Source organism: Pleurodeles waltl, chromosome 4_1 (genome assembly GCF_031143425.1).
Source record: "Pleurodeles waltl isolate 20211129_DDA chromosome 4_1, aPleWal1.hap1.20221129, whole genome shotgun sequence".
Taxonomy (NCBI): domain Eukaryota; kingdom Metazoa; phylum Chordata; class Amphibia; order Caudata; family Salamandridae; genus Pleurodeles; species Pleurodeles waltl.
In genome coordinates, this window is record NC_090442.1 from 540,902,540 (window position 1) to 540,927,126 (window position 24,587).

At 45.0% G+C, this 24,587-nt stretch overlaps 1 protein-coding gene across 1 annotated transcript in view; it reads left to right on the plus strand.

Annotated features, from left to right (window-relative positions):
- Positions 1-24,587, plus strand: part of ASZ1 (ankyrin repeat, SAM and basic leucine zipper domain containing 1) — a 995,454-nt gene that overhangs the window by 891,081 nt on the left and 79,786 nt on the right. The window contains exon 11 of the mRNA XM_069228909.1: positions 16,265-16,370. Within this exon, the coding sequence (XP_069085010.1) occupies positions 16,265-16,370 (106 nt within the window). The remainder of the gene's footprint in view (positions 1-16,264; positions 16,371-24,587) is intronic.

The following is a 24,587-nucleotide window of genomic DNA, read 5'->3' on the forward strand; positions in this document are numbered from 1 at the left end:
AAGGTAGCAGATGAAAAAGAGGAGTTGATGATGGTCTGGAGGTGCGGTGCGATGATGTCGTCGGCTTTATTGAAGATGAAGTGTGGGCAGGGGTCCGAGGGGGCGCCGGAGTGGATAGAGTTCATGGTGGTTTTGGTCTCTTCAGTGTTGATGTGGGTCCAGGCGTTGAGGGTGATGGCAGGGGGTGTGGGTTCAGTGTTGCTCGGCTGGGTCTGGTGTCCGAAGCTGTCGTGGAGGTCGGTGATCTTGCGATGGAAGAAGGTGGCAAGGGAGTTGCCCAGGTCTTGTGAGGGCGTGATGGCGTTGGCGTTGGGGTTGGAGAACTCTTTAACGATGCTGAAGAGTTCTCTGCTGTTATGGCTGTTTTTGTCCAGTCTATCAGTGAAGAAATTCCTTTTGGCTGTGCGAATCAGGTGGTGGTGTTCGCGGGTCGCGTTCTTGAGGGCGGTCATGTTGTCAGCGGTGTGGTCCTTGCGCCAGGCTTTCTCTAGGGCGCGACAGGTTTTCTTCGATTCCTTAAGGGTGTCAGGGAACCAGAGTGGTTTCTTGGTGTTGGCCTGTCGTGGCGGGCGTCTGAGGGGAGCAAGGTTGTCTGCGCAGTTGGTGATCCAGTTCGTGAGGCTGAGGGCTGCGTCGTTGGGGTCGGTGGTGAAGGTAGGTTGGTTGTCGATGAGCGTGGAGAAGAGCTGTTCTTCGGGGATTTTGTTCCACTGTCGACGAGGGATGGGTTGAGTGCGGAGGTGGCGGGTCTCGCGTCGGAAGGTGAAGTGGACACAGCTGTGGTCGGTCCAGTGTAGAGCGGAGGCGTGGCAGAAGGAGACGTGTTTGCTGACGGAGAAGATGGGGTCAAGCGTGTGTCCGGCGATGTGGGTGGGGGTGTTCACCAGTTGCTTGAGGCCGAGGTTGGCGAGGTTGTCGTTGGGGTCGTTGTTCTGTTCCAGATGGAAGTTGAGATCGCCGAGGAGGATGTAGTCCGGCGAGGCGAGGGCGTGCGGGGAGACAAAGTTGGTGATGGAGTCGCTGAAAAGGGCGCGCAGTCCGGGGGGGCGCTAGATGAGGGATCCTCTGAGGGTGGTCCTGGGGTCGGTGCGAATCTGGAAGTGCAGGTGTTCTGCGGCGAGGGGGGTGTCTTCGGTGGAGGTGGTGACGCTGATGGAGTCTTTGAAGACAATGGCGATTCCTCCTCCCACTTGGTTGGTGCGGTCTTTCCTGGAAATCTTTTTATTATTATAATTATTTATTTATGAGCTAGCCTTACCTGTCATCACTGCTCCCCCTTTGCCCACAGTGCATCTCTGTACTTTTGGTGTAAGCTGTCCTCAGCTGGTCCTGCTGGCAGCGTGTGTGTCGGGCCGCTTCGTTCCCTGAGACCACATTGCCTGGGCCGACACCGCCGCTCAGCTCTCCCTTTTTGCCGTCGCACCGAGCCCAGGCCAACTGCACCTCCTGATATAGAGGCCGCACGGTTGCTTTGAATAATGGCACCTCACATGACCACATCCTGGGTACCCCAGCTCCCAGCTCTTTACAGCCATGTGGTGACTCAGCCTCAGATCGTTGTGCTTGGCCCAAGAGAGTAAGATGGCAGCGCAGGCCCCATGCCCCACCAGGCTGCCACTCAGTCCACTCTCGGAGGTGCAGAGGTCGCCATCGGCACGGTCTCCCCTCAGTTGGGTCCGATGTGATCATTGCGGTTATGGCGGTCTTGATACGGCTCAGTCGGTGGCTGACTGATCCGGAAACCGGAGGATTGTCACTGGCCAGGACAGGAGCTCAGAAATCTACATCCTTGTGGCCATCTTCCCCGGCCATGCCGCCCCGTGTTTGATCAATTTATGGGTAAATTCAATATCCCACAGCCTGGAGGAAGAGGGTTAGGGGTTTGATGAATGGATGAGAACGGGTAGGTGGGGAAAGGTGTGACAAAGACAAATACTACATAACAATTTTCGTCAGGTTGATGAGTAGCACATCATCATCATCATAAAATGTGTTGTGGAAGGAAATGAAGGAATGACAGTTCAATTGAATGCATTGCAAACAGTCCTTCAGCCCCAGAGACCCAAGTCATAATATTTATATATGTTCTATCATCTAGATTTGAAAATTACAAATTATGGAGGAGTGAACCCACACAATTCTAAAAATTCTGATTGTTAAAAGAAAAATGATACTGTATATAAATGGCAAATTGAGCGATGCATCTACATTGTTCTCGGAATGCCCTTCTTGGGTGCCTGGCTGAACCAGTCCAGTAAGGTAAGCAGGAGTGTTATAGAGCTTTTGCCTTTCATCCAGGAGAAGAGAAGGCCTTTGGATTGTAAAACAGTAACAATATTGTAGAGTCAGACAGAGAAGGACAGAAAGTATGCTTCATGAGGGGTGGACCAAGAGGCAGAGCAACAACATAGGCTGCTACAATCATTCTTGATGACTTGTGTGCGATTAACTGAGAAGTGAGAGCAATTTTACAATCAGTCCCCAAAGAAATATCTGCATGTACCTGGCTGATCAATCTCACAACTGTCATAAAATTTGGCCGAGTGCATCCAATAGGTGATGATGTGACATCACATGTCTGCTTCTAGTTACAGCGCCCCAACCAAAACCACATAATTAGAGGAGTTTGACATTGGGAAACCTCACTACTCCGCACTTCCCAAATCAATGCACCTCTCTCCAACCCACCAGGCTGACTAGGTCTCTTAGAGTCATCATGTTGGATTCCGTTTGAAGTAGATAACTTCTTTCTTCTGGCTTTTGAGGTAGTCCTGCACTGAGTAACAAATCTTTCCAACTCCTGACACAAATGAGGATGAGAGGTATACCTCTATTGCACTGCTGTTGATGGAGAAGAAGAGCAAAATAATGTTATCATTTTGTGTAGATTTGTATTTGTTAAGTAAATTGACTCGTCTGGGCCCTGAAGAACCAGAAATAAATACAGCAAGGTGTGGACCATACAAGTAATCTAGTTAAGTGTGAAAGGACCAATCACCTTCAGACAAAATCACCCATCAGTCCCTAAAAATTGCAAACCATTGAAATCAGGTTTAAAAATGAGTAGAACACACTCAGTATGGTTCAATAGTTACCTGTTCCAATCTAAGCATGGTGATGCACAGTTGTCATATTGTTACTTCTCTTTTCCCATGGAAGCAACTTATTGGCAGTCTTGTAAATTAATGATCTTTGCTGGGGCAGCCCTGTTACGGAATGAAAAAAAAGGTTAGGCATGGGATGGAGGTAGGAATTGTCTCCAATGTCTTTAAAGGGAATAAAGAGACGTCTTCACTGCACACTGAGTAAGTGGTGGGGCTGCATAAATCAGACACTAAATATATAATGTTCCTCTAGCTATATCCAGCAAAGCAGTTTGATGTTAATCTGAAAGTTCTATAGGGGTGGCCTATGCAGTCAGATGGGTAGAGTTTGTCCTCAAACTCAGGGTTTGCCCTGAAGGTGGTCAGCTAACACACTTGAGCCTAATCAGTCCCCCTCATTCTCCTTCTCTAGTGTTTCAGGAACAGTGTAATTGTGTGGTATGAAGTGTTAATTCATTTTAATCATGGTCGCTCTGGACACGTTTTGAGGAGAGAGACTGGTCCTTCTGAGTGTGTCAACTGCACCAGCTGCACTGAACACACACACACTCAGCAGGCTATTCAGCAGACCCTTCACACACTTTGGCTACTGGTCAAGCCAGATACTTTGCCTGCCTGCTTAGCTCTGGCCATTAACACATCTTCCCATACCAATAAAACAATTGGTTTTTGTCCAGACAGACCTCTTTTGGGTTGTCCAGATAGTTTTGGACCATCCTCTGAATGGTCATTGGTGCTGCCACTTGCTCAGCTTCTGTTGCTTTCGCCTCTGCACCAGACTTAACTACTGCCACTTGAAACCAAGTCATTGCAGGGGTTGGGTCTGACTCTTCTGTTGCTGGTGGTGTTGCCTGTGTTGTTGCTAGTGTTGGCTGCTGTGAGACAACAACACTGACCTCTCTGGAGGTTGAGGACTGCATCCCAGAACTTCTACCCAGGACTCAAACTTCCAGCTGTTACTCTTCCAGGTCTCTTGCTGGCTCAGTAATCCACGTCTTGTATAGTGCGTCATGCCTTTCTTAAAAAGGAATGAAAATGGGCAGTATTTTTTGTACAGTGGATCAAGTATTGTGGTACAGATGTACTCTATGGAGGATGCAATCTCTCTTTGCAGCCTTGGATCAACAGCCAAGCAAATGATTAAGCTCTCAAACAACTCGTGCTTCTCGGTTCATACTGGCGAACAGTTTCACCACCTTTTTTACCTGGTCCTGTAGAAGATGTATCAACCGGATAGCTTGGCTCCATCGCACTGTCCTCCTTGCTGACTTCCTGTGTGAAAACTTCAAAAGGAAGTAGCAATTGTGTCAGGCATTTGACTAGGCTCCATCTTCATAGTCATTCTTTTCCCAATGATATTCCCTCCTCTTTGAAGGGTATAGTCAGTGATCAGTTTGTGCTACTCAAACAGATGTTGCAAGGTGTAGTAGGTAGAGTTCCTGTGTGTTGGCACCTCCAGTATGAAGGCTTCCACTGGTACACTATTAGCAAGCTGAACAATCCTCAACTGCTTCTATGCTTTCAAAGAATTGTTGAAATGAGTGCTGATTCTTCTGCATGTGGCCAGTATGTTGCTGACTAGGTCTTTAAAAAAAAAAAATCTGCACAATCAGGTTGATGCAATGTGTCAGAGTCACCAGATCCTCAGGATCTGTGCACGTTCCAAACACGTCCACCACTGAACAGCTCCAAGACTCTGATAGATAAATCACAGAGGCTGAGAGAGTTCAAGAGGGGAAGAGGGGATTAGGAAGAGAGCAGCTGGGAAGGAGGCCTGTAGTAAGAAAAATGTTAGAACACACAATATGAAAATTACATCTCCTGAAATCAATACTAGACTATTATTCTAAGCCTAGTCATTCTGAAAACATGTTAAAATAACTACGTTTCAAGATGGCCGGATACCTGTAAGGGAATCAAGATTAATTAAATGAAAACTTTCTTATTCAAGTACTTTCCTTTACATGAGAATCAGAAAAACAATCTGACTAAATTTTAAACCAGTCATATAAATCCTGTTTTGAGAATGCATACTAGGACCATACAATATTGCTTCTAGAAACGCTGGCCTTCTGTGTACTCTTAAAATGTTTCAACACAAATTGCGCATATTGCAGATATATATATATATAGTAAAACATCATAAAAGGATTGTGCACCATGAATAACACAATATGGATTCAGAAAACAAATCACATAACTTGTCAACTCGAATATTACATAATAAATATCTTAGAATAGTGGCATACAATAAACAACATTAATTAAACTCGAGGAGAGAATTGTGCGTCTTACCGATTTCAGTGTCACCATGTAAAATACCAAGAAATGGTAGCACGCCATGAATATCAAAGTCAAATCATCATTAAACGAATTGCGCGTCTTGTCGATTCGTAAAACACAATGTAAATGTCAAGAAATAACAGCTCACAATGAATAACAAGATCAAAGTACAATGAAACGAATCGCGCTTCTTTTGCCGATTCTTAAGCCCCCATGTAAATGTCAAGAAATGGTAGCGCGCAATGAACAACAAAGTTAAATCCTCATGAAACGAATTGCGCGTCTTGCCAACTCGTAAGACATCATGTAAATACCAAGAAATAGTAGCGCGCAATGGACAACAATGTTTAAACACCATAAAACGAATCGCGCGTCTTGCTGATTCTTAAGCCACCATGCAAATGTCAAGAAATGGTAGCACGCAATGAATAACAAAGTCAAACATTTATGAAACAAATCACGCGTCTTGCCTATTTGTAAACTACCATATAAATGTCAAAACATGGTAGCGTGCAAGTAATTTGTTACTCATTAAAAAATTAAACCAAGAATATAAAAATTCTTGATAATGGCGTCCGGACATTCCAACCACCGTCTTACCGCCTGGAACAATGATCACCAATGAAGGATGTTGGGCAGAAGACTGGAAGATCCATATAGGCCGCTGGGACAGGAGCTCAGGAAGAAGCTGCTGCTCTGCACCGGGACCTCTGAATAGTGAGCACTTGGAGCTGGGCTGGCTCCCTTTTTATAGAGTCTTGGCCCAGCCCACAACCACACCCAGGCATGCTGCAGGGAAAGTCTCTGGAAGGCCCTGGAAAGGGACCACACCCTAACACACTCTGAAAGCCTGCAGCAATACATTGCAAATGAACAGTATTTGTAAACACATTAAAAATAAGTCTTCAGGATTAAACTCTGCAATGCAAAAGGTTAAACAACAACATATCAGCACAATGCATAAATTACGTTGTTTTGAGAGTGCTGGGTTTTTGCATTCTAGTCGCCAATAGAGCACGCACTGCCCTGGTGTTGACACAATGTGCCAAACACAGGACTCTGAAATTTCCACCATCTGTGACCATTCTGAGACCTCTGGGTTGCAACCATTCAAACATCTTGCTGTTAAATTCTTACAAGATGTTTGCATCTGTATGGGATTGCTCCAGGATGAACATCACTACTGTAGCATGCCGCTGAACGCCCTTAAAAGTTTCCTCAGTGCAGATAGCTGTTGCCTAATCCCCACATTAGAGATCAAGTGTGCAGTGATGCATATGTAATCAGTTGCTTGACACCTGGGCCACATGTCTGTCATCAGGTGGATAGTGTGAAAAGCACTCTGCTGGAAAGCTTGTCCAACCAATTGCAACACATTGTGATGGAGCGCTGGAACAGCAACTCTGGCAAAATAGGTCTAACACCTAAAAGCAAAGAAACAGAAAAAACATTTGTGAAACGTTGCATTTTTGCATTTTGAATCATACATAGTAAAGAGTATATAATTTAGTAGGGTTATCCTAAATAATTAAGAGCAATAGAATATTGATTCCAGTCCACGCCATAACATAATATTTCAATCTTACAGATGCAACTGTTTGCTTTATGCCCCCATATGGGGAAACACCTTTGGCAGACAGGGGGATGTGGGGAAAATGGAATAATCTGTCAAACAAAAATGATTGCTGGTGTGCACCTGTGGTATGCAGGGGTTGCAGGGGAAAATGAAATAATCCTTAAAAAATGAATGTGGTGGGCACTTATGGCAGACAGTGTGTGCAGAGGAAAATTGAACAATCCTTAAAAAATAAATGCTGGTGTGCACTTATGGCAGGCATAGGGTGCAGGGGAAAATTACATAATTGTTAAAAAATGAAAGCTGGACTGGTGTGCACCGATGGCAGGCAGGGGAAAATCACATAAATCTAACAAAATTAATGCTGATGTGCGTCTGCGGCCTAAGAGAAGATCATCTATAGCAGGCAGGGAGTGGGGGTAAAATGTAAAAACAAAAAACAAAACAAAAATTGCTGTGTATCACTAGGGACCATGAGAAATCCATTGGGAGGCAGAGAAGCTCAGGGAAAAATAGGAAAAATGCATATAATACTATAAACACTTTTCATACATATACTGCAGTCATCCTCAAGTACATTATACTGATATCAGGGAAAAAAGTAAAAATAATGAACAGAAAATGGCATAGACCTCTTCTGTCAACGTCCATAGAAATTAGCTCTGTAGACTGGAAAAAAGGGATTGATACACTCGAAGGTTGGCTGAAAATGCCGGCAGCATGGTCAAACAACAACAGCAAGCCAGGAGGCATGGAGAACAAATAACGCATGCAGGCCTATGGCAAAAGCACACTGACTGTCTGCTAAAATTGGCCACCAGCCTCATGGTCAAACAACAACAAGCAAGGAAGCATAGACAACAAAGAACACGTGCAGGCATATGGACACTGTCTACACAAAATGGCCACATGACATGGAGAACAAAGACAAAACGGTGGTCCATGGCAAGAAAAAACACATCCCCTCTGTTGTACCTGGCTTTTTGACAGGGATATCCCCAAACTTTTTGCCTCCTTCCTCCTATTTTTTCTGACCTGTTGTTGTTGGCTTTTGACCTCTGGGCACTTTACCACTGCTAACCAGTGCTAGAGTGCATATGCTCTCTGTGTAAATTGTACTATTGATTGGTTTATCCATGATTGGCTATTTAATTTACTTATAAGTCCCTAGTAGAGTGCACTATATGTGCCTAGGGCCTGTAGATTAAATACTGCTTGTGGGCCTGCAGCACTGGTTGTGCCACCCACTTCAGTAGCCCCTTAACCTTGTCTCAGGCCTGCCATTGCAAGGCCTGTGTGTGCAGTTTCACTGCCACTTCGACTTGACATTTAAAAGTACTTGCCAAGCCTAGAACTCCCCTTTTTCTACATATAAGTCATCCCTAATGTGTGCCCTAGGTAACCCCTAGAGCAGGGTGCTGTGTGGGTAAAAGGCAGGACATGTACCTGTGTAGTTATATGTCCTGGTAGTGTAAAACTCCTAAATTCGTTTTTACACTACTGTGAGGCCTGCTCCCTTCATAGGCTCACATTGGGGCTGCCCTCATACACTGTTGAAGTGGCAGCTGCTGATCTGAAAGGAGCAGGAAGGTCATATTTAGTATGGCCAGAATGGTAATATAAAGTCCTGCTGACTGGTGAAGTCGGATTTAATATTACTATTCTAGAAATGCCACTTTTAGAAAGTGAGCATTTCTTTGCACTTAAATCTTGTTGTGCCCTTCAATCCACGTCTGGCTAGGTTTAGTTGACAGCTCCTTGTGCATTCACTCAGACACACCCCAAACACAGGGTACTCAGCCTCACTTGCATACATCTGCATTTTGAATGGGTCTTCCTGGGCTGGGAGGGTGGAGGGCCTGCCCTCACACAAAGGACTGCCACACCCCCTACTGGGACTCTGGCAGACAGGATTGAACTGAAAGGGGGCTTGGTGCATTTCTTAGACACTCTTTGAAGTCACCCCCACTTCAAAGGCACAACTTAGTATAAAACAGTGCCTCTGCCCTACCTCATCAGACACTTGCTGGAGAAGAAACCTGAACCAGAAACTACATCCTGCCAAGAAGAACTGCCTGGCTGCTCAAAGGACTCACCTGTCTGCTTTTCTACAAAGGACTGCTGCCTTGCTGTTGGCCTGCTGCCTTGCTGAACTCTTGTCTGGCTGTAAGAGTGCTCTTCAAGGGCTTGGATAGAGCTTGCCTCCTGTTCCCTGAAGTCTCAGGACCAAAAAGACTTCTCTCTTGGACGCATGGTGCGCCGAAATTTTCGATGCACAGCTTGTTCCGTGGCGAGAAAAACGCCGCACACCGACGCTGATCGGCGCGACGCCTTCGGGACGACTGGAACTTCGACGCACGGCCTCGCAAGGACAATGCCGCCCGACTTCCAAGGAGAAATCGATGCGACGCCTGCTGTGAGAGCGAAATTTCTACACATAGCCCTGCGGAACGACGCGCAGCCGGAAAACAAGCAGGAGAATCCACGCACAGACCCGGGACATCTGGTAATCCCCGCGAACCATAGAAGGAGACGGTCGGCGTGCCGGAAAACGACGCACGTCTTCCCCCGAGTGAAAAATAACGACGCAAGTCCATGTGTGAAGGGGCGCAACCGACGCACACACCATTTTTCCTCCCGTAGAACGACGCACGTCTCCCCGCGTGAAAAATAACGACGCAAGTCTGTGTGTGAAGGGGCGTAACCGACGCACACACCATTTTTCCACGCATCTCCTCTTCTGCGGCCCTCTGCGGAGATTTTCCACCAGAAACCAGGTACTTTGTGCTTGAAAGAGACTTCGTTTGCTTTTTAAAGACTTAAGACACTTTATATCACTTTTCAGTGATATCTTTATAAATTCATATTGCATCTTTGATCGTTTTGACCTGCAAATACCCAGATAAATATTATATATTTTTCTAAACACTGTGTGGTGTATTTTTGTGGTGTTATATTATGGTATTGTATGATTTATTGCACAAATGCTTTACACATTACCTTCTAAGTTAAGCCTGACTGCTCATGCCAAGCTACCAGAGGGTGGGCACAGGCTAATTTTGGATTGTGTGGGACTTACCCTGACTAGAGTGAGGGTTCTTGCTTGGACAGAGGGTAATCTGACTGCCAACCAAAACCCCATTTCTAACACCCTCCCACCCCTGACAAAAGAGGCATGGTACACCATGAAGAAAACACTACCATTCATTCAGAAATGCCACAAAAAAAAACGAAGTCAGCTGTGAACATTTTTACAACAACAAACATTCTCCCAAGGCATAACCCCACCATAATCAACTTTATTTTAGAAAAAAGAGAACTGCAAAAAAAGTGTTTTTCATTAAATTCAATGCTATCCCTGGCCTACATCATGGATGTTTTATAACAACATATGCCAACACTGACTGGATGACCTGTGGCCAGACTAGGCCACATGGTAAAATAAGTGAATAGTGCAAATTTAACAAACATGGAAAAAATTTACGTAACTGTGCAACGTTTTTCCCCTATGGAAGATACAAAAATGAAATGCAAAATAATCTAGGCCCCTTCTGCAACTACAGGCCAACCACTACAGCCACAATCTAATTTAAAAAATTGAAAAAAGTACAAATACCTGTGCTTGCCTTCTATCAAACAACATACTTATCCAAAAGCTTTTGATCTTACTTGTTGTGATGTCACCAAAAAAGTCATTAAATTCCAATAGTATATATGCAGCAGGAATCCCAGACAAGAGTGATCCCTTCACCTTCAAATTCAAATGAAAATGACCTGGAGGAGGGCAAAGTTTTGGGAAGAGCCCTCTGGAGAGGAACACTAAGTTAGTCTCTGGAGCCTTTCCTTCCTATTGAAAAACAAAAAAAACTAAAATGGCAACGTGGAAAAAGATCCCATAAAGTCTATGGCCAATTTTCTCCATGGTCTATCCAGCAACCCCGCTGTGATCAAAGGTATCCTGCATGACTTAGTGTTCTTATCACTTTGCGCACACCTAGTACAATTCCTTACCCATTGATCAACAATTAGATTCTAGATTATATACTTCAGGATGATATTGTATGTATAGTAAATTTTGTGTGTAGTAAATGCTAATTTGCATTATAGTAGTATAGTATTAGCCTAAGTGTCACTGAATGTAGTGCTGTTCTAATATGCTATTGGGTTATGTAGAAATATCATTGTAATCTTTTCATTTTGTCGTTAATCAAAAAAGGGGGGGGACGATGAGCCCCACATGAAGCACCTTGCCTAGCAGCGCTGATTCAAGCTGATGTTCAGGCAGCACGCAGGGAGTGAAGCATGTTGCTTTGCCTAGCAACGCTTCTTGAAGCATATGTGAAAATTGCCAACTCACACTGCATTAAATGTGTTGCCTGAACTGGTGCAATTTTCTCAATTTGCAATCAATGTTTTAATTATATAGTAAGGTGAGTGGATCACCATGAATCCCCTTGTAGGAAAGTCCTCCTTTTTTTTTTGCCTGATCACCCCCACACTTTTTGGATAGGTACTGGTGGTTACTGACTCTTGGCTGTGCCCTGGGTACTGCTTAACAGTCCCAGGGCCAGTGCTCTGTGTAAAATGGATATGCAAATTAGGCTAATTATAATTGGCTAAGTTAACCTACCTATAAGTCCCTAGTATATGGTAGGGCATGTAGGTTAAGGGACCACAGCATAGGTGGTGCACACCTAGGTGCACTGCTGAAGTGCCCAGTGTCATTTTAAAAGCAAGCCTGCCTTGCTGGCTGCTTTTAAATAAAAGTTATATGCAAATTCGACTTTGGAATTAAAGGTACTTCCAAAGTCTTAAACTACCTTATTGTTACATATAAGTCACCCCTAAGGTGTGCCCTATGTGCCCCTAGGGCTGGGTGCCATGTAACTATAAGCAGGGACTTTATAAAAATAGATTTATGAGCCCTGGTGAGGTAAAAACAGCCAAATTCGTTTTTCCCTCATTGAAGTAAATGGCCTTCATAGGCTAGAATGGGCAGACTTTATTTTAAATTTTAAAGTCTCCTTAAATGTTACATACCAAGAATTTGGTATCAATTTAATTGTTGTAATAAATCCCACAACTTCCAGTTGTTGGATTTAATATAACTTGTTCAGGTAAAAAGTTTAGACTTTACCTAAAAAGTTGCCAATTTCAGCTCTGCATTGTTTTTGCTGCTGTGCTCTGATTGGCCAGCCTGCAGGAGCTTCTGCCAGGCTGCCTTGATGAGGTGTTTAGTGGCCTGGCTTCACACAAAGGAATGTGCTTGGGGGAGAGAATCTCCCCTCAGCAGATGGTGAGACAGGAAGGGGGAGGGCGGCCAAACTGGTCTTCAAAGGCAGAGAAGGACATTTGGAGCACCCAGCAACACCCCCACATCCTGCAACCCCAGACAATTAGGTGCCCCCTTGATTAGATTAGGAGAGGGCAGGAGAGGGGTGTGTTTATGATTTTTAGCCACACCAGTGGGTGGGCTCAGCCAGATGTAACCTCCAAAAATCAGATTCATCCATGTTGGATTTTTAGAGACTGTTGCCTTCTGGGATGGATTTTTGCCACACTTCCCAGGAAGTGGTCATCACAGGGGGACGACCCTGTCCCTGATTGGAGAACCAGGACCCCCCTGCTTTTCACCCAGGAGCAAGGATAAAACTGGCAGACCTGCACCCACACCTCAGATCCCCACCAAATTTCAAGAAGAAGGAACTAAAGGAGAAGAAGGACTGCCCTGCTGGACCCCTGGCCTGCACCTGGAACCTGCACTCAGAAGGACTGCACCAGCTGCACACTTGGGCTTCACCACAAGAAGGACTTTACCTGGCTTCAACTGGTTCAAGGAGGGACTCCCTGTTTGCTACAGGTGAAAAATTGCTATCCAGAGTCCCCTGCACCAACTCCTGAAAAAAGAGACCAGTTGACCACTGCCCAGTGGCCAAAAAGGAGTTTGCGCCAGGTGCATTCTGGGAGTTGAAGTCCGCACCCCCCAAGGACCATCACAGAACTTCTGGACCCTTGGGGTGAGCTGTGGACCCCAAAAGAACCTTAAAAGAACATCTGGGTGAAGCCCCAGAAGTTTGGAGAAGATTTGAAAAATTTTGTAAAAAAGCTCCAGAGAGGGACCGACCCGCCGCGGAAATTCTAGCCGGCTTGCCTCAACCGCGACCCGGCCTGACTTCGTGGTTCGTCCCGGTAAAGAAAAACATCCGAAAAAGAGACTAAGTCCGAAGGTAAAAAGTTGACCGGGACCTCCCAGCCATCGTTTCCGAGAAGGGCTCCACGGACGTCGGATCAAGATCCAGGTTTACCCCGGTCGAAGGATTTTCATCTCGAAAAAACGACTAAGTCCGAAGGTAAAAATCACCACCGAGGAAACCCACATCGCGTATCCGGACAAGGGCTCCAGGAGGTCGGATTCAACTGGCAGGTTCGTCCCGGTGAAGAAAAACTTCAAAAAAGAGACTAAGTCAGAAGGTAACTTTTTAACCGAGGCCTCCAGCGACTTGTAGCCGAGCAGGGCTCCATCGCGGTCGGCCTGAAACTTTGACTTTGCCCCGGTCCTGGTGCAACCAGATGACCCGATTGGCGCTTTTTGTTTCTAAGCGCTAGAAAAATAATAATACTTTAAAAATTCATATCTCCGGTTCCCCTGAACCAATTTTATTCGTTTTTGTGTCATTTTAAAGATAAAAATATAAACTATTTTCATAAATTGGTTTTGGATTTTTAAACTGTTTCCTGTGTTTTATTTAATTACTGTTTTGTGATATTTGAATGCTTTACACACTGTCTCCTAAGTTAAGCCTTGACGCTCGTTGCCAAGCTACCAAGGGTTGAGCTGGGATTAATTTACTGAGACCTAACTGTACCTAGGTGGAGGTTAGTGGCTTGTTGCTAGGTGTAGGTACCTACCTGCCCTTACCAATAACCCCTTTTCCAACACCCCTCTATCATGAAGATGCACCATCCCTGTTCTAAGTAATGTGTGCAGTGGCGTGCGGATCCCTGTTTATCTGCTTCCCTTTGGCCCAATTAAATATGGCTGCTCATGTTAAATAAACATGTCACTGCACTTGCCCAATCTAAAATGGGCACTAGATGGTTGACACACTTGTCGTAATGCATGTCATATGCTGCACGCGCTAGCTACAGACACCAGCTGCTTGTGCTCTATTGTCTCGTGCACCTAAAGCCCAAATACCTCACCACATACAATTTCCAGACTCGATCCCCCACTGCAACTGTGCTCATTGGCATCTGCAGTCCCAGAATCAGTGATTCAGGAGCTTTAAGTGAACTTCAGGTGAATGGGTGGCTTCTTCTTGAGCACCACTCCCTGACACTGTTGCTTCCCGCTCATCGCCATTGTTAAATTAATCCCTCTATGCATCTCAGGTGGTCAGGATGGATTTATTAAAGTTAGCGCCAGAGATGAGTGGCATTCCCTCCGCCTTACCATCAAGCCGCCAACTGCCTCCCCCAGAACCTCCTTTCACCACTTTCCATACTCTGTGCTGGTGCATGCCAGCTTTACATTCTACTTTCCATTGTGGCTAACGCCACAGTCTGTTGGATTTTAATCTTTGTTCTGTAAAAGTCACTAAGGTACAGAGCCTGGTTGCTCTTGTCCTTTGGTTAAGCTGATTATAATGCCTTATTCAGCGTATCTCAACATAAGTATATTTTGCATTGCTATTAAATCGAGATGGTCTATAACATTAATACAAACGATAAGTATGGCTCATTAAAAGTAAGATACACAAGAGAAAAATCTCTTCCTAATACATTTGTTTAATTCCTCAATGAAGCACATCAACACATTCCTTCTTTGTGAAGCCTGTAAACCCATGTCTATTATGTTGCTGCTAGTTGACTTGAAGTGTGCCTCTGGCACTCAGCCTAATGCGTCCAACACAGGTATGTAGCAAACTGTGCGGAAGATGTAAGACACTCAGACTGATCTAAAGTTTTTTAATACCTTACAAACTGCCTCTCCTGTATGTAGAAATTCGTTTCTCAATCACAAATCCGAAGTATTTTATTACCTTCGTTCTTGGAAGATAGGCTACCAGTTTGTACTTCTGATAATGGCATTCGTGACAAGACTCACTAGCTCTTAGCTTTTCACTGTTCCTTCTGTGCAGTAGCAAATAATCCAGCAGATGCATCATTTTATGCCCTATTTCGATTTTACACTGAAACCTTTAGAAATAAAGTTTAATTGCCACGAGTAGCTGATGGCTTGAGGAATGTTCAACTTGATTTTCTACCTTTTGAAATGCAAACAGTTAGCGTTACCTGGAGTTAGATATTCTGTTGTGTTTTTTTTTTACTGTTCCAATGAGTCGAATTATAACCCTTCTCTTGAGTACTGATAGTTTGACTCTGAGTGAGAAAATTAAACACTCCGTAGCATGCAGTCTGTTAATAATGACTTGTAATCTAGATGATAAATGTCTTTAGTCACAGGACGTTGTGTGGTCCTCTGCGGCATTTGTCATTCACGGGCAGTTACCAGTAGTGCAGCATGTTTAGTAGTTCCAAGACTGTGCGGTACCCACTGCGCCCCAATTAGTGGCTCGGCCAGTTTTCCTGCTTTCATTAGAGCCAGTTGCACCCTTGCTGCCCCCCTCGTGTCTTGGGATCAGAATGTATTGCTTAAAGGAGCCATCCAGTGAAGAGGAATGGGCAGTTCCCTATCCATTCCCGCATCACTAACAACCCGCAGCGTTGGACATTACAGAATGTTTATCACTAACAACCCGCAACATTAGACATAGTCCCGCATCACTAACAATCCGCAGCGTTGGACATTACAGAATGTTGCTTCGTTTGATTACGCCTGCTTGTGTTTTGAGATGTATTGTGACATGGTTCACCGAATGACTCCCTTAAAAGTGTTTAAATTAAAAGAATATCTGGCCCTTTAGTTTAACCTTCAGCTAGGATGTTTATATTTTCGATTTTTTTTTTTCAAATTAATTTTCAGAAATCGGATTCTGGGTTCCCTAGACTTGAGGTTTCATTGTGTGTGTGTGTGTGTGTGTGTAAGATTTATTATTTCCTATTCTTGGTTTGAATGTTTAAAATGTTTTATTTATTTTTTATGTATATTGTTGGATTAGTAATACATTCGCTGTTAGAGTGTTTCACATTTCCCCTACAGAACACTTAATAATTTCTTTAAAGCAAACATTGGACATTTTCAGTAGATAGTCACTGATTTTATTTTAGTGCTTTGTTTTAAATATATTGATGATAGTTGTCCCTTTTAACAAGTTCTTCATGTTGTGTTTCATTTCAGCACTGATGAGTTCTTTACCTTTCTTTTGAAGTTAAATCGGCAATTTAATTACTTGACAACTGCTGTGGAGAACATTAACAAGCAAATACCCACGGATCCTCACAAGGTATTTGAACTTGTTGCCACCAAGGAATTATTGCTATTCCATTCACCTTTGTCTAGTCTCTTTCACTAAACCTGCATGATTTCGTGACCGCTTAGTAGATAATGATAACTTAAAAATGTGTATACTTAGACACACACACTAACATACACACACACACACAAACATTGATACTTACCTTAAATAGACTACCCATGCGTGGTAAAGACACATGCACGGTAAGAAAATGTGTGGTAATTTACACGTTGTAAAGGTTGTTTCCCAAAGAAATGGTATCCCTGCTGCCGCTCGCTTTTCCTGCTCAAAAATCTCAGCCTAGAAAATAGGGACATTATTCCATTTTCTAATGACTAATTGATTTCGTTTTTTACATTTTGGATTAGATATATATGAACGTATGTCTAGGCTTTTGTAGGTTGTGGCTGCTGCTTGACCAGGGCTCACACCCCAGTCAACCAGTAAGCCAAATTCCCACATACATCAAAAGAAAAAAGATACTCTTACTGAGCCTCCAAAAAAGCAGTAGACCAACTTACCTCTGGTTGAGTCTGAAAAACTTAAACATGACTAGGTGAATAAGGTATTTTTCAGTTGCAAGAGTCCATAGCCAGATCTTGATTCTGCTGCTCCCCAGACTGGCTCTAAAAAATGCCGGGTTTCAATATTGGTAAAACAAAATCCCATCCTTGCACAATTTTGAAGTCCTGAGATGATGAAGACGGGGGATATATTATTGCTCAGCTCCATATTGGAGGTAGAGTTATCATTTTAGTTTGTCGCGATTTGGAACAAATTAGCCTTCCTCCTTCGACTTAACAGAATTGTAGCCAAACTCAGCACCACACAGTTACTACATGAGAGAGATTGGAAAGCAGCCCCTAATGCTGCCCTTGATGGAACAGGGCCGATAGACATGACTCATAACAAAGACAGTGTGGCATTAAAAGACATACAGGATGACCACGTCTCCATGACGTTTGGCATCTTCTATACCCCACAGACAAGAAGTATTCTTATTACTCAAGCGTGAATGGAACTCCAGATTACATCACTTTGTAGTCTCCCATGCAGAAGTACAGACAACACTGCAGTGCAACATATTAGAGATATCTCTTGCCAATCATGTACTTGTACAAGTGCAGATTGGCTGTAACCTGAATAAACCTAAAAAAAAACATATTGCCCCAATATCTCTCATTATTAAATACCCAGTGACAAAGTCCAATTGAAATCATATGTTGTCACATGTCTGAAAAACATTAAGGACTTGATGTGTTTGGCTCAAATACTTTAGGCAGCTGCTAAAGCTACCATTACAGGACAAATAATGAGAGACTCTGCACTGGTCAAGAGACATAAAATGGACAACAGACCATTGGCTAAAATCCTTGAGCCGGACCTATGCCACTAATCTGACAAAAAGGTTGCAACAGACTCTTGAAGAGTCAAAGATGGACCTGGGCCTGAATACCTGTGTGAGAAATTGTGATGTATTATATTGTGTGGTTGTGCAACATCACCATGCAAGACACTTACCAACCCCTTTAAGGCCCTAAAGTTTTGTTTGTCAAACTTTCAGCTCAACCCTGGGTAGCTACGGCTCCGAGCAGCAAGGTTACACAAAGGAACAAGTGTAAAGCATTTAAACAGCACCAAAACAATTGAAGAAGAAATCACCTGGCCACTAAAGTAATTCAACCCCAATTTATAAGAATAGACTATTTTTAGAAACTACAATGAAAAAGATGCACCAAAGGGTTCTGGCGATTTAGAAATTGCAAGGTATAGTAAATCAACGCATTTTACTCAACTGCGAAAAGGCATTGGCATTGGCAAATTCAACGAGTTTGCCACTTAAAAAGTTTCCACTAAAAAGTTTTGGGCTTGTTGTAATGCGGTTATTTGGAGTCACTTTGAGTGACCAACTCGTGGGGAGTCAGTCAGGTGAACCAGCAAGGTCCTCAAAAAAAGTTATTCAGCAAGGGAAGCAGTCTTTAGCCTGTTGCAGGCCCTTTTTTTTTATCCTTTACAGGGTTTTTCTGTGGAAGTGGTATTGATGTAGGATGAAGGATGCCGAAGCTGCCCAAAGGATGCTGTGGATGTGAGGCCATTGACAGGGGTCTTACTGTGACTACTCCTCTTTCCACAAAGGGGATGAGGGGATCCCAGTCACAGGTTCTTCATTCCTGAAAGTCCTCTTGGTTGCCACTGGACTTCTGGTCACCTAGTATCGCGGTCAGGTGCAAAACTTCTTAGGCCGATAACTCGTCCTCTGGAGGTCTGAGCTACACTTTCACAACATTCCTGGGTTTAGCGAACTTGGGTGCAACTTTGTGTGCCAGGCCCTGGTCCCTGGCACTGCTCAGCAGTGGGTAGAAGACTTTGGGCTACCAAATTGCCTCAGTAGGCTTCTTTAGCTGTTGTGTCCCTGTGCTAAGAACAGGAGGCCAATCAGCCGTTGGAGTCTCTTGGCTTTGGCTGGGCTCAGGAGACAACTTCTCCCTGAGCAGGACATGGCAGACACATTTCCTCTCCTTTGCTAGCCACCAGGTGCAGCAGATGCAGTCTACAAAGATGCAGCTTCCTTGTGCCGGTTCCATGGTGAAGTCTTTCCTGAGTCCTTCTTCAAGTCCAGTTGAGATCTGAATTTGGAGTACCAGGGATGCCCTACTTATGCTCAGAAAATGCCCTAAGGGTAGGATGCAGTTGGTAGGCAATGGGCTACCAGCTTCCCTCCCACCTGATGATCACTTACTTTGAAGTGTGGCATCTGAGCATCCCAGGATGCACCATTCTGCCCACTTCCAGTATGGAAGGACACCCCTGCCAGCATGTGGATCTCCCTAGCCCAACCCAGAGATGTGACTACCAAAGGGGCTACACACCCCTGAAAACACGGTTTGGAAACTGGTTTCCCCTCTCCTGTCCCTAGTGCGAGTCTGTCTGCCTGAACAATGGAGCAGCCCACTCCCAAATGTTATCTATTTACCCTTTAAAGGTGGCATCTACTTTGAAGCTCACCTTATGGGCTAACACCTGTTTAGCTTTCTGACGGATGGAGGTGACACCACCTTCCAGAGCAGGCCCATATTGCATCCTTTCCTGGGAGTTGTTAGCACATCTCCCCAGGATGGCAGAAAGCTTTCTCAGCAACACATCCCCGTGTGTAACTATGGGGACAAGGGACTAAAGGCAACAAAGTGGCAAGTTTGTTGAAGTTGCACACTGAAACTTGTTACATTAATTTGACCTAAGAACCAAGTCCAGCATATTCAATCGAGTTGTTTGATATCTTGAATGACCTACTTTGTTCACGCTGCTCCAGAGTGGTCAGCATGTTACTCTTTACTTTCCAATTGAGCTACCAAGCTTTTCCACAGTAAGACATCAGTTTCATGAGTTTGCTATCAGAACATGTCCAGTTACATATTCTGCCTATGGGGTATGTTGTACCCTGCCTTAGGATTCGATAGACCTGCCACAGGTATGACTTCCATATATACCAGGGAAAACTCCGGCATTGCCATTACTTGAAATGGCAAAGTAGGGTTAGCAGTTTAAACTGCTCTTCCAGCCTGCAAATTGTGGGCTGGGTATTTTGTTCCACTCGTCACACCCAGTGCTGTAGTCCTTTTGGGGACCCTCTAACTTACGTGCCCTGGTTACCATTTATTAGGGATTTATAGGTACGTTAGCTTAGCCAAGTGGGTAAGAGCCAATTTGACATATCAGGTTAAGGGTAAGGGTTGAGGCACTAAGGTCTGGTTAGCAGGCCTCCGTGCATTCTCAGAGTTGAAAAACCAACAGCATCAGTCCAAAAACTTGAGTGTGACCATACAAAAAGAGGCATTTCCTTACACCCTGTTTACAGCAGAAGCAAAATACTTGCTTAATAGACTCAAATACTGCAACTACAAACAGGGTAAGTAGGCTTTCTGTTGGCTGCCCAGCTCAGAGTGCGGCTATGTGTAGGGAAGTGATTCTTTTTGTATGGTCATGGATACTGCTGGTTTTTCAACTCTGACTGCGCAATGGGACTTGCTAAACAGACCTCAGTGCCCTAACCCTAAAGCAGTGGTTCCCAACCTGTGGTCCGGGAACCCTGGGAGTTGGTAAAGGCTCCTCAGGGGGTCCGCAACTACTTAGAATAATAAATAATATTAACAGATAGAGTGTAAATAAATAAAGTGGCTAATTGTACAATTGAAAATTTTAAAACATACTCTAAATGTCAAGGGATTTGAAATTGAAAGCTAAGAATTAAAAAGGTATCCTCAGATTGATTCGTGGGAGCAGTGCAGATGCATCAAATAGAATACAGTATGGAAGATGTGTGGCTTCAACTGAATTTAGAAAAGCTCCAACCTCCCTATTAAAATGTTGTTTTTAATTTTTTTATTCATATTGGGTTGCAAATTAAATAGAATGTGTTACTTGTGCATGTGTTTGATTGCTTGTTTCTGTATTTATTGTGTTTTGTTTTGCATTTCAAATCATCATCAGTGGTTAGGTCGGGATCCTCTGCTTCCAGTGATGACGCAGTGGGGGTCCTGGATTTCAAACTTATCTATAGGTCCCTAGTATATGGTACATTGGTACTTAGGGCATGTAAGTTAGAGGGGTAGCCCAGGGTTTGCAGCACTGGTTGTGCCACCCTGATGGTCCCCCCAAGTAAAACAAGTCCCTCAATCCCCCACTGCAGACTGGTAGAGCAGTCCTGCACTGCTAGTCCGACATTACCATTGAAAGCAACGGCAAAGACACCACCTCCCCTGTACATTTGAGTAAGTCACCTCTCTGGCAGACCTACCGAGTCCTAAGGCAAGGTTTGACATATGACCCAGACAGGGCATGTACTTCACATGTCCTGACAGTAAAAACGCAAAACTACAGTTTTTGCTGTGGAAAGCTTGGTTGTCCAATTGGCGATTATAGGTTACACACTCACCCCTAAGCTCTGTTAAGTCGTTAACGGTGAAACAAAGTGGGCACTCCAAAGTATTAAGTAACTTACGCGTCGATTTTTTTTCCAGCTGCGGATCGGAGTTGCGTCGATCTTTTCCCCGCATGGCGGTCGGTGCATGGATTTCTCACTCTTGGGCTGCCAACTTCTCCTTTCAGGGTCCCAGGAACTGGATGGGCACCACTTGGCAGAGTAGGAGTCTCACCAGAGGCGCCAGGTGCTGGCAGAGAGAAGTCTTTGCTGTCCCTGAGACTTCAAACAACAGGAGGCAAGCTCTAAATCAAGCCCTTGGAGAGTTCTTCACCAGAAGGAAGGCACACAAAGTCCAGTCTTTGTCCTCTAGCACAGGCAGAAGCAGCAACTGCAGCACAGTTACAGGCAGGGCAGCTCTTTTTTCTCAGCTCTTTGGCTCTTCTCCAGGCAGAGGTTCCTCTTGGTTTCCAGAAGTGTTCTAAAGTCTATGGTTTTGGGTGCCCTTCTTATACCCATTTTGCCCTTTGAAGTAGGCTTACTTCAAAGAAAAGTCTCTGTTGTTTTTGAAATCCTCCCTTTCCCAGGCCAGGCCCCAGACACACACCAGGGGGTTGGAGACTGCACTGTGTGAGGGCAGGCACAGCCCTTTCTGGTGTAAGTGACCATTCCTCCCCTTCCTCCTAGCACAGATGGCTCATCAGGAATGCAGGCTACACCCCAGCTCCCTTTGTGTCACTGTCTAGAGAGAGGTGCAAACAGCCCAACTGTCAAACTGACCCAGACAGGGAATCCACATACAGGCATAGTCACAGAAATAGTTTAAGCAAGAAAATGCCCACTTTCTAAAAGTGGCATTTTCAAACACACAATCTTAAAATCAACTTTACTAAAAGATGTATTTTTAAATTGTGAGCTCAGTGACCCCAAACTCCACGTCTATCCGCTCCCAAAGGGAATCTACACCTTAATCATATTTAATGGTAGCCCCAATGTTAACCTATGAGAGGGATAGGCCTTGCAACAGTGAAAACCGTATTTAGCAGTATTTCACTGTCATGACATATAGTCCACATTAGTATATGTCCTACCTTAAACATACACTGTACCCTGCCCTTGGGGCTACTTAGGGCCTACCTTAGGGGTGTCTTACATGTCAGAAAATGGAATGTTTACTCAAATTTACAGTTTAATACCGCACATACAGACACTGCAATGGCAGGCTTGAGCCATGTTTACAGAGCTACTAATGTGGGTGGCACAGCCAGTGCTGCAGGCCCACTAGTAGCATTTGATTTACAGGCCCTGGGCACCGCTAGTGCACTGTACTAGGGACTTCAAATCAAAAATGCCAATCATGGTTGAACCAATTACATACACATTTTGTATGGGAGCACTTGCACTTTAGCACTGGTTAGCAGTGGTAAAGTGCTCAGAGTAACAAAAACAGCAAAATCCGAGTCCAGCACACATCAACAACTTGGGAAACAGAGGCAAAAAGTTAAGGAAGACCACGCCAAGGATGAAAAGTCTAACATTGGTAGCTCTCATTAATAATGATGCCAAATATTCTGCTGGGGTCATCATAGACAAGTTAACATCTTTGGCCACAAGTATCACAGTCATTTCTCTTACCCAGACTGGATTCTGCAAGCACACCAGCACTACTACAAACATTCTGACGCTCTCCTTATTAATTGATGCAACAAAAGGGGCCAAGATACCTCTGTATCTTTGTTTTATTGATTACCAGTCGGCTTACGATCAGATAGACCGGGGCAAATTATGCTACAAATTGAATACCTGGAAGATTCTATCTGCCCAGTTGAGACAGCTACAGACAGATACCTGGGCACAAGTTAAGTTGGAGACAGGAACCTATCTTTCTCGATGCAGCCCTACTACCAAAGGCCTGAAGCAGGGATGCGTCTTAGTACCCACTTTGTTTAACGTTTTATGATGGATTGAACTTTGAGGTTAGACAGTTGCAAGTTTCATACCTCAAAGCTGGGGGGGCTTGGTCCTCTCAAATTTATAATATGCCAATAACTTGGTACTCATCAACCCCACCCCTTAAACCAAATTGGCTCGATGAACTCAATCCTACCCAGATGAAAATGGCCTGACGATCAATTTAGAAAAAACTAAGACCATGGTCCTAAATTTAAAAAAAAAAAAAAGGCAAAAGGGGTCCCATGCTGGTATCTGACCAATCAATCTCTGGAGACCGTAGGAAAATATAAATCAAATCATTAACATTTATAAAGCGCGCTACTCACCCGTGCGGGTCTCAAGGCGCTAGGGGGGAAAGGGGGGGTTATCGCTGCTCGAACAGCCAAGTCTTTAGGAGTCTCCGGAAAGCGGAGTGGTCCTGGGTGGTCCTGAGGCTGGTGGGGAGGGAGTTCCAGGTCTTGGCCGCCAGGAAGGAGAAGGATCTCCCACCCGCCGTGGAGCGGCGGGTGCGAGGGACGGCAGCAAGTGCGAGGCCAGCGGAGCGGAGGGGGCGGGTGGGGACGTAGAAGCTGAGGCGTCTGTTGAGGTATTCCGGTCCCTTGTTGTGGAGGGCTTTGTGTGCGTGGGTGAGAAGACGGAAGGTGATCCTTTTGCTGACTGGGAGCCAATGCAGGTGTCTCAGGTGTGCGGAGATGTGGCTGTTGCGGGGTACGTCGAGGATGAGGCGGGCCGAGGCGTTTTGGATGCGTTGCAGGCGGTTTTGGAGTTTGGCGGTGGTCCCGGCGTAGAGGGTGTTGCCGTAGTCCAGGCGACTCGTGACAAGGGCGTGGGTCACGGTTTTTCTGGTGTCGGCGGGGATCCAGCGGAAGATCTTGCGGAGCATGCGGAGAGTGAGGAAGCAGGCGGAGGACACAGCGTTGACTTGCTTGGTCATGGTGAGAAGAGGGTCCAAGATGAAGCCGAGGTTGCGGGCGTGGTCTGCGGGGGTCGGTGCGGTGCCGAGGGCCGTGGGCCACCAGGAGTCGTCCCAGGCGGACGGGGTGTTGCAGAGGATGAGGACTTCCGTTTTTTCAGAGTTCAGCTTTAGGCGGCTGAGCCTCATCCAATCTGCGACGTCCTTCATACCCTCTTGTAGGTTGGTCTTGGCGCTGGCGGGGTCCTTGGTGAGGGAGAGTACAAGTTGGGTGTCGTCGGCGTAGGAGGTGATGATGATGTCGTGCTTGCGTACGATGTCGGCGAGGGGGCTCATGTAGACATTGAAGAGTGTCGGGCTGAGCGATGAGCCTTGAGGTACGCCGCAGATGATCTTGGTGGGTTCTGAGCGAAACGGAGGG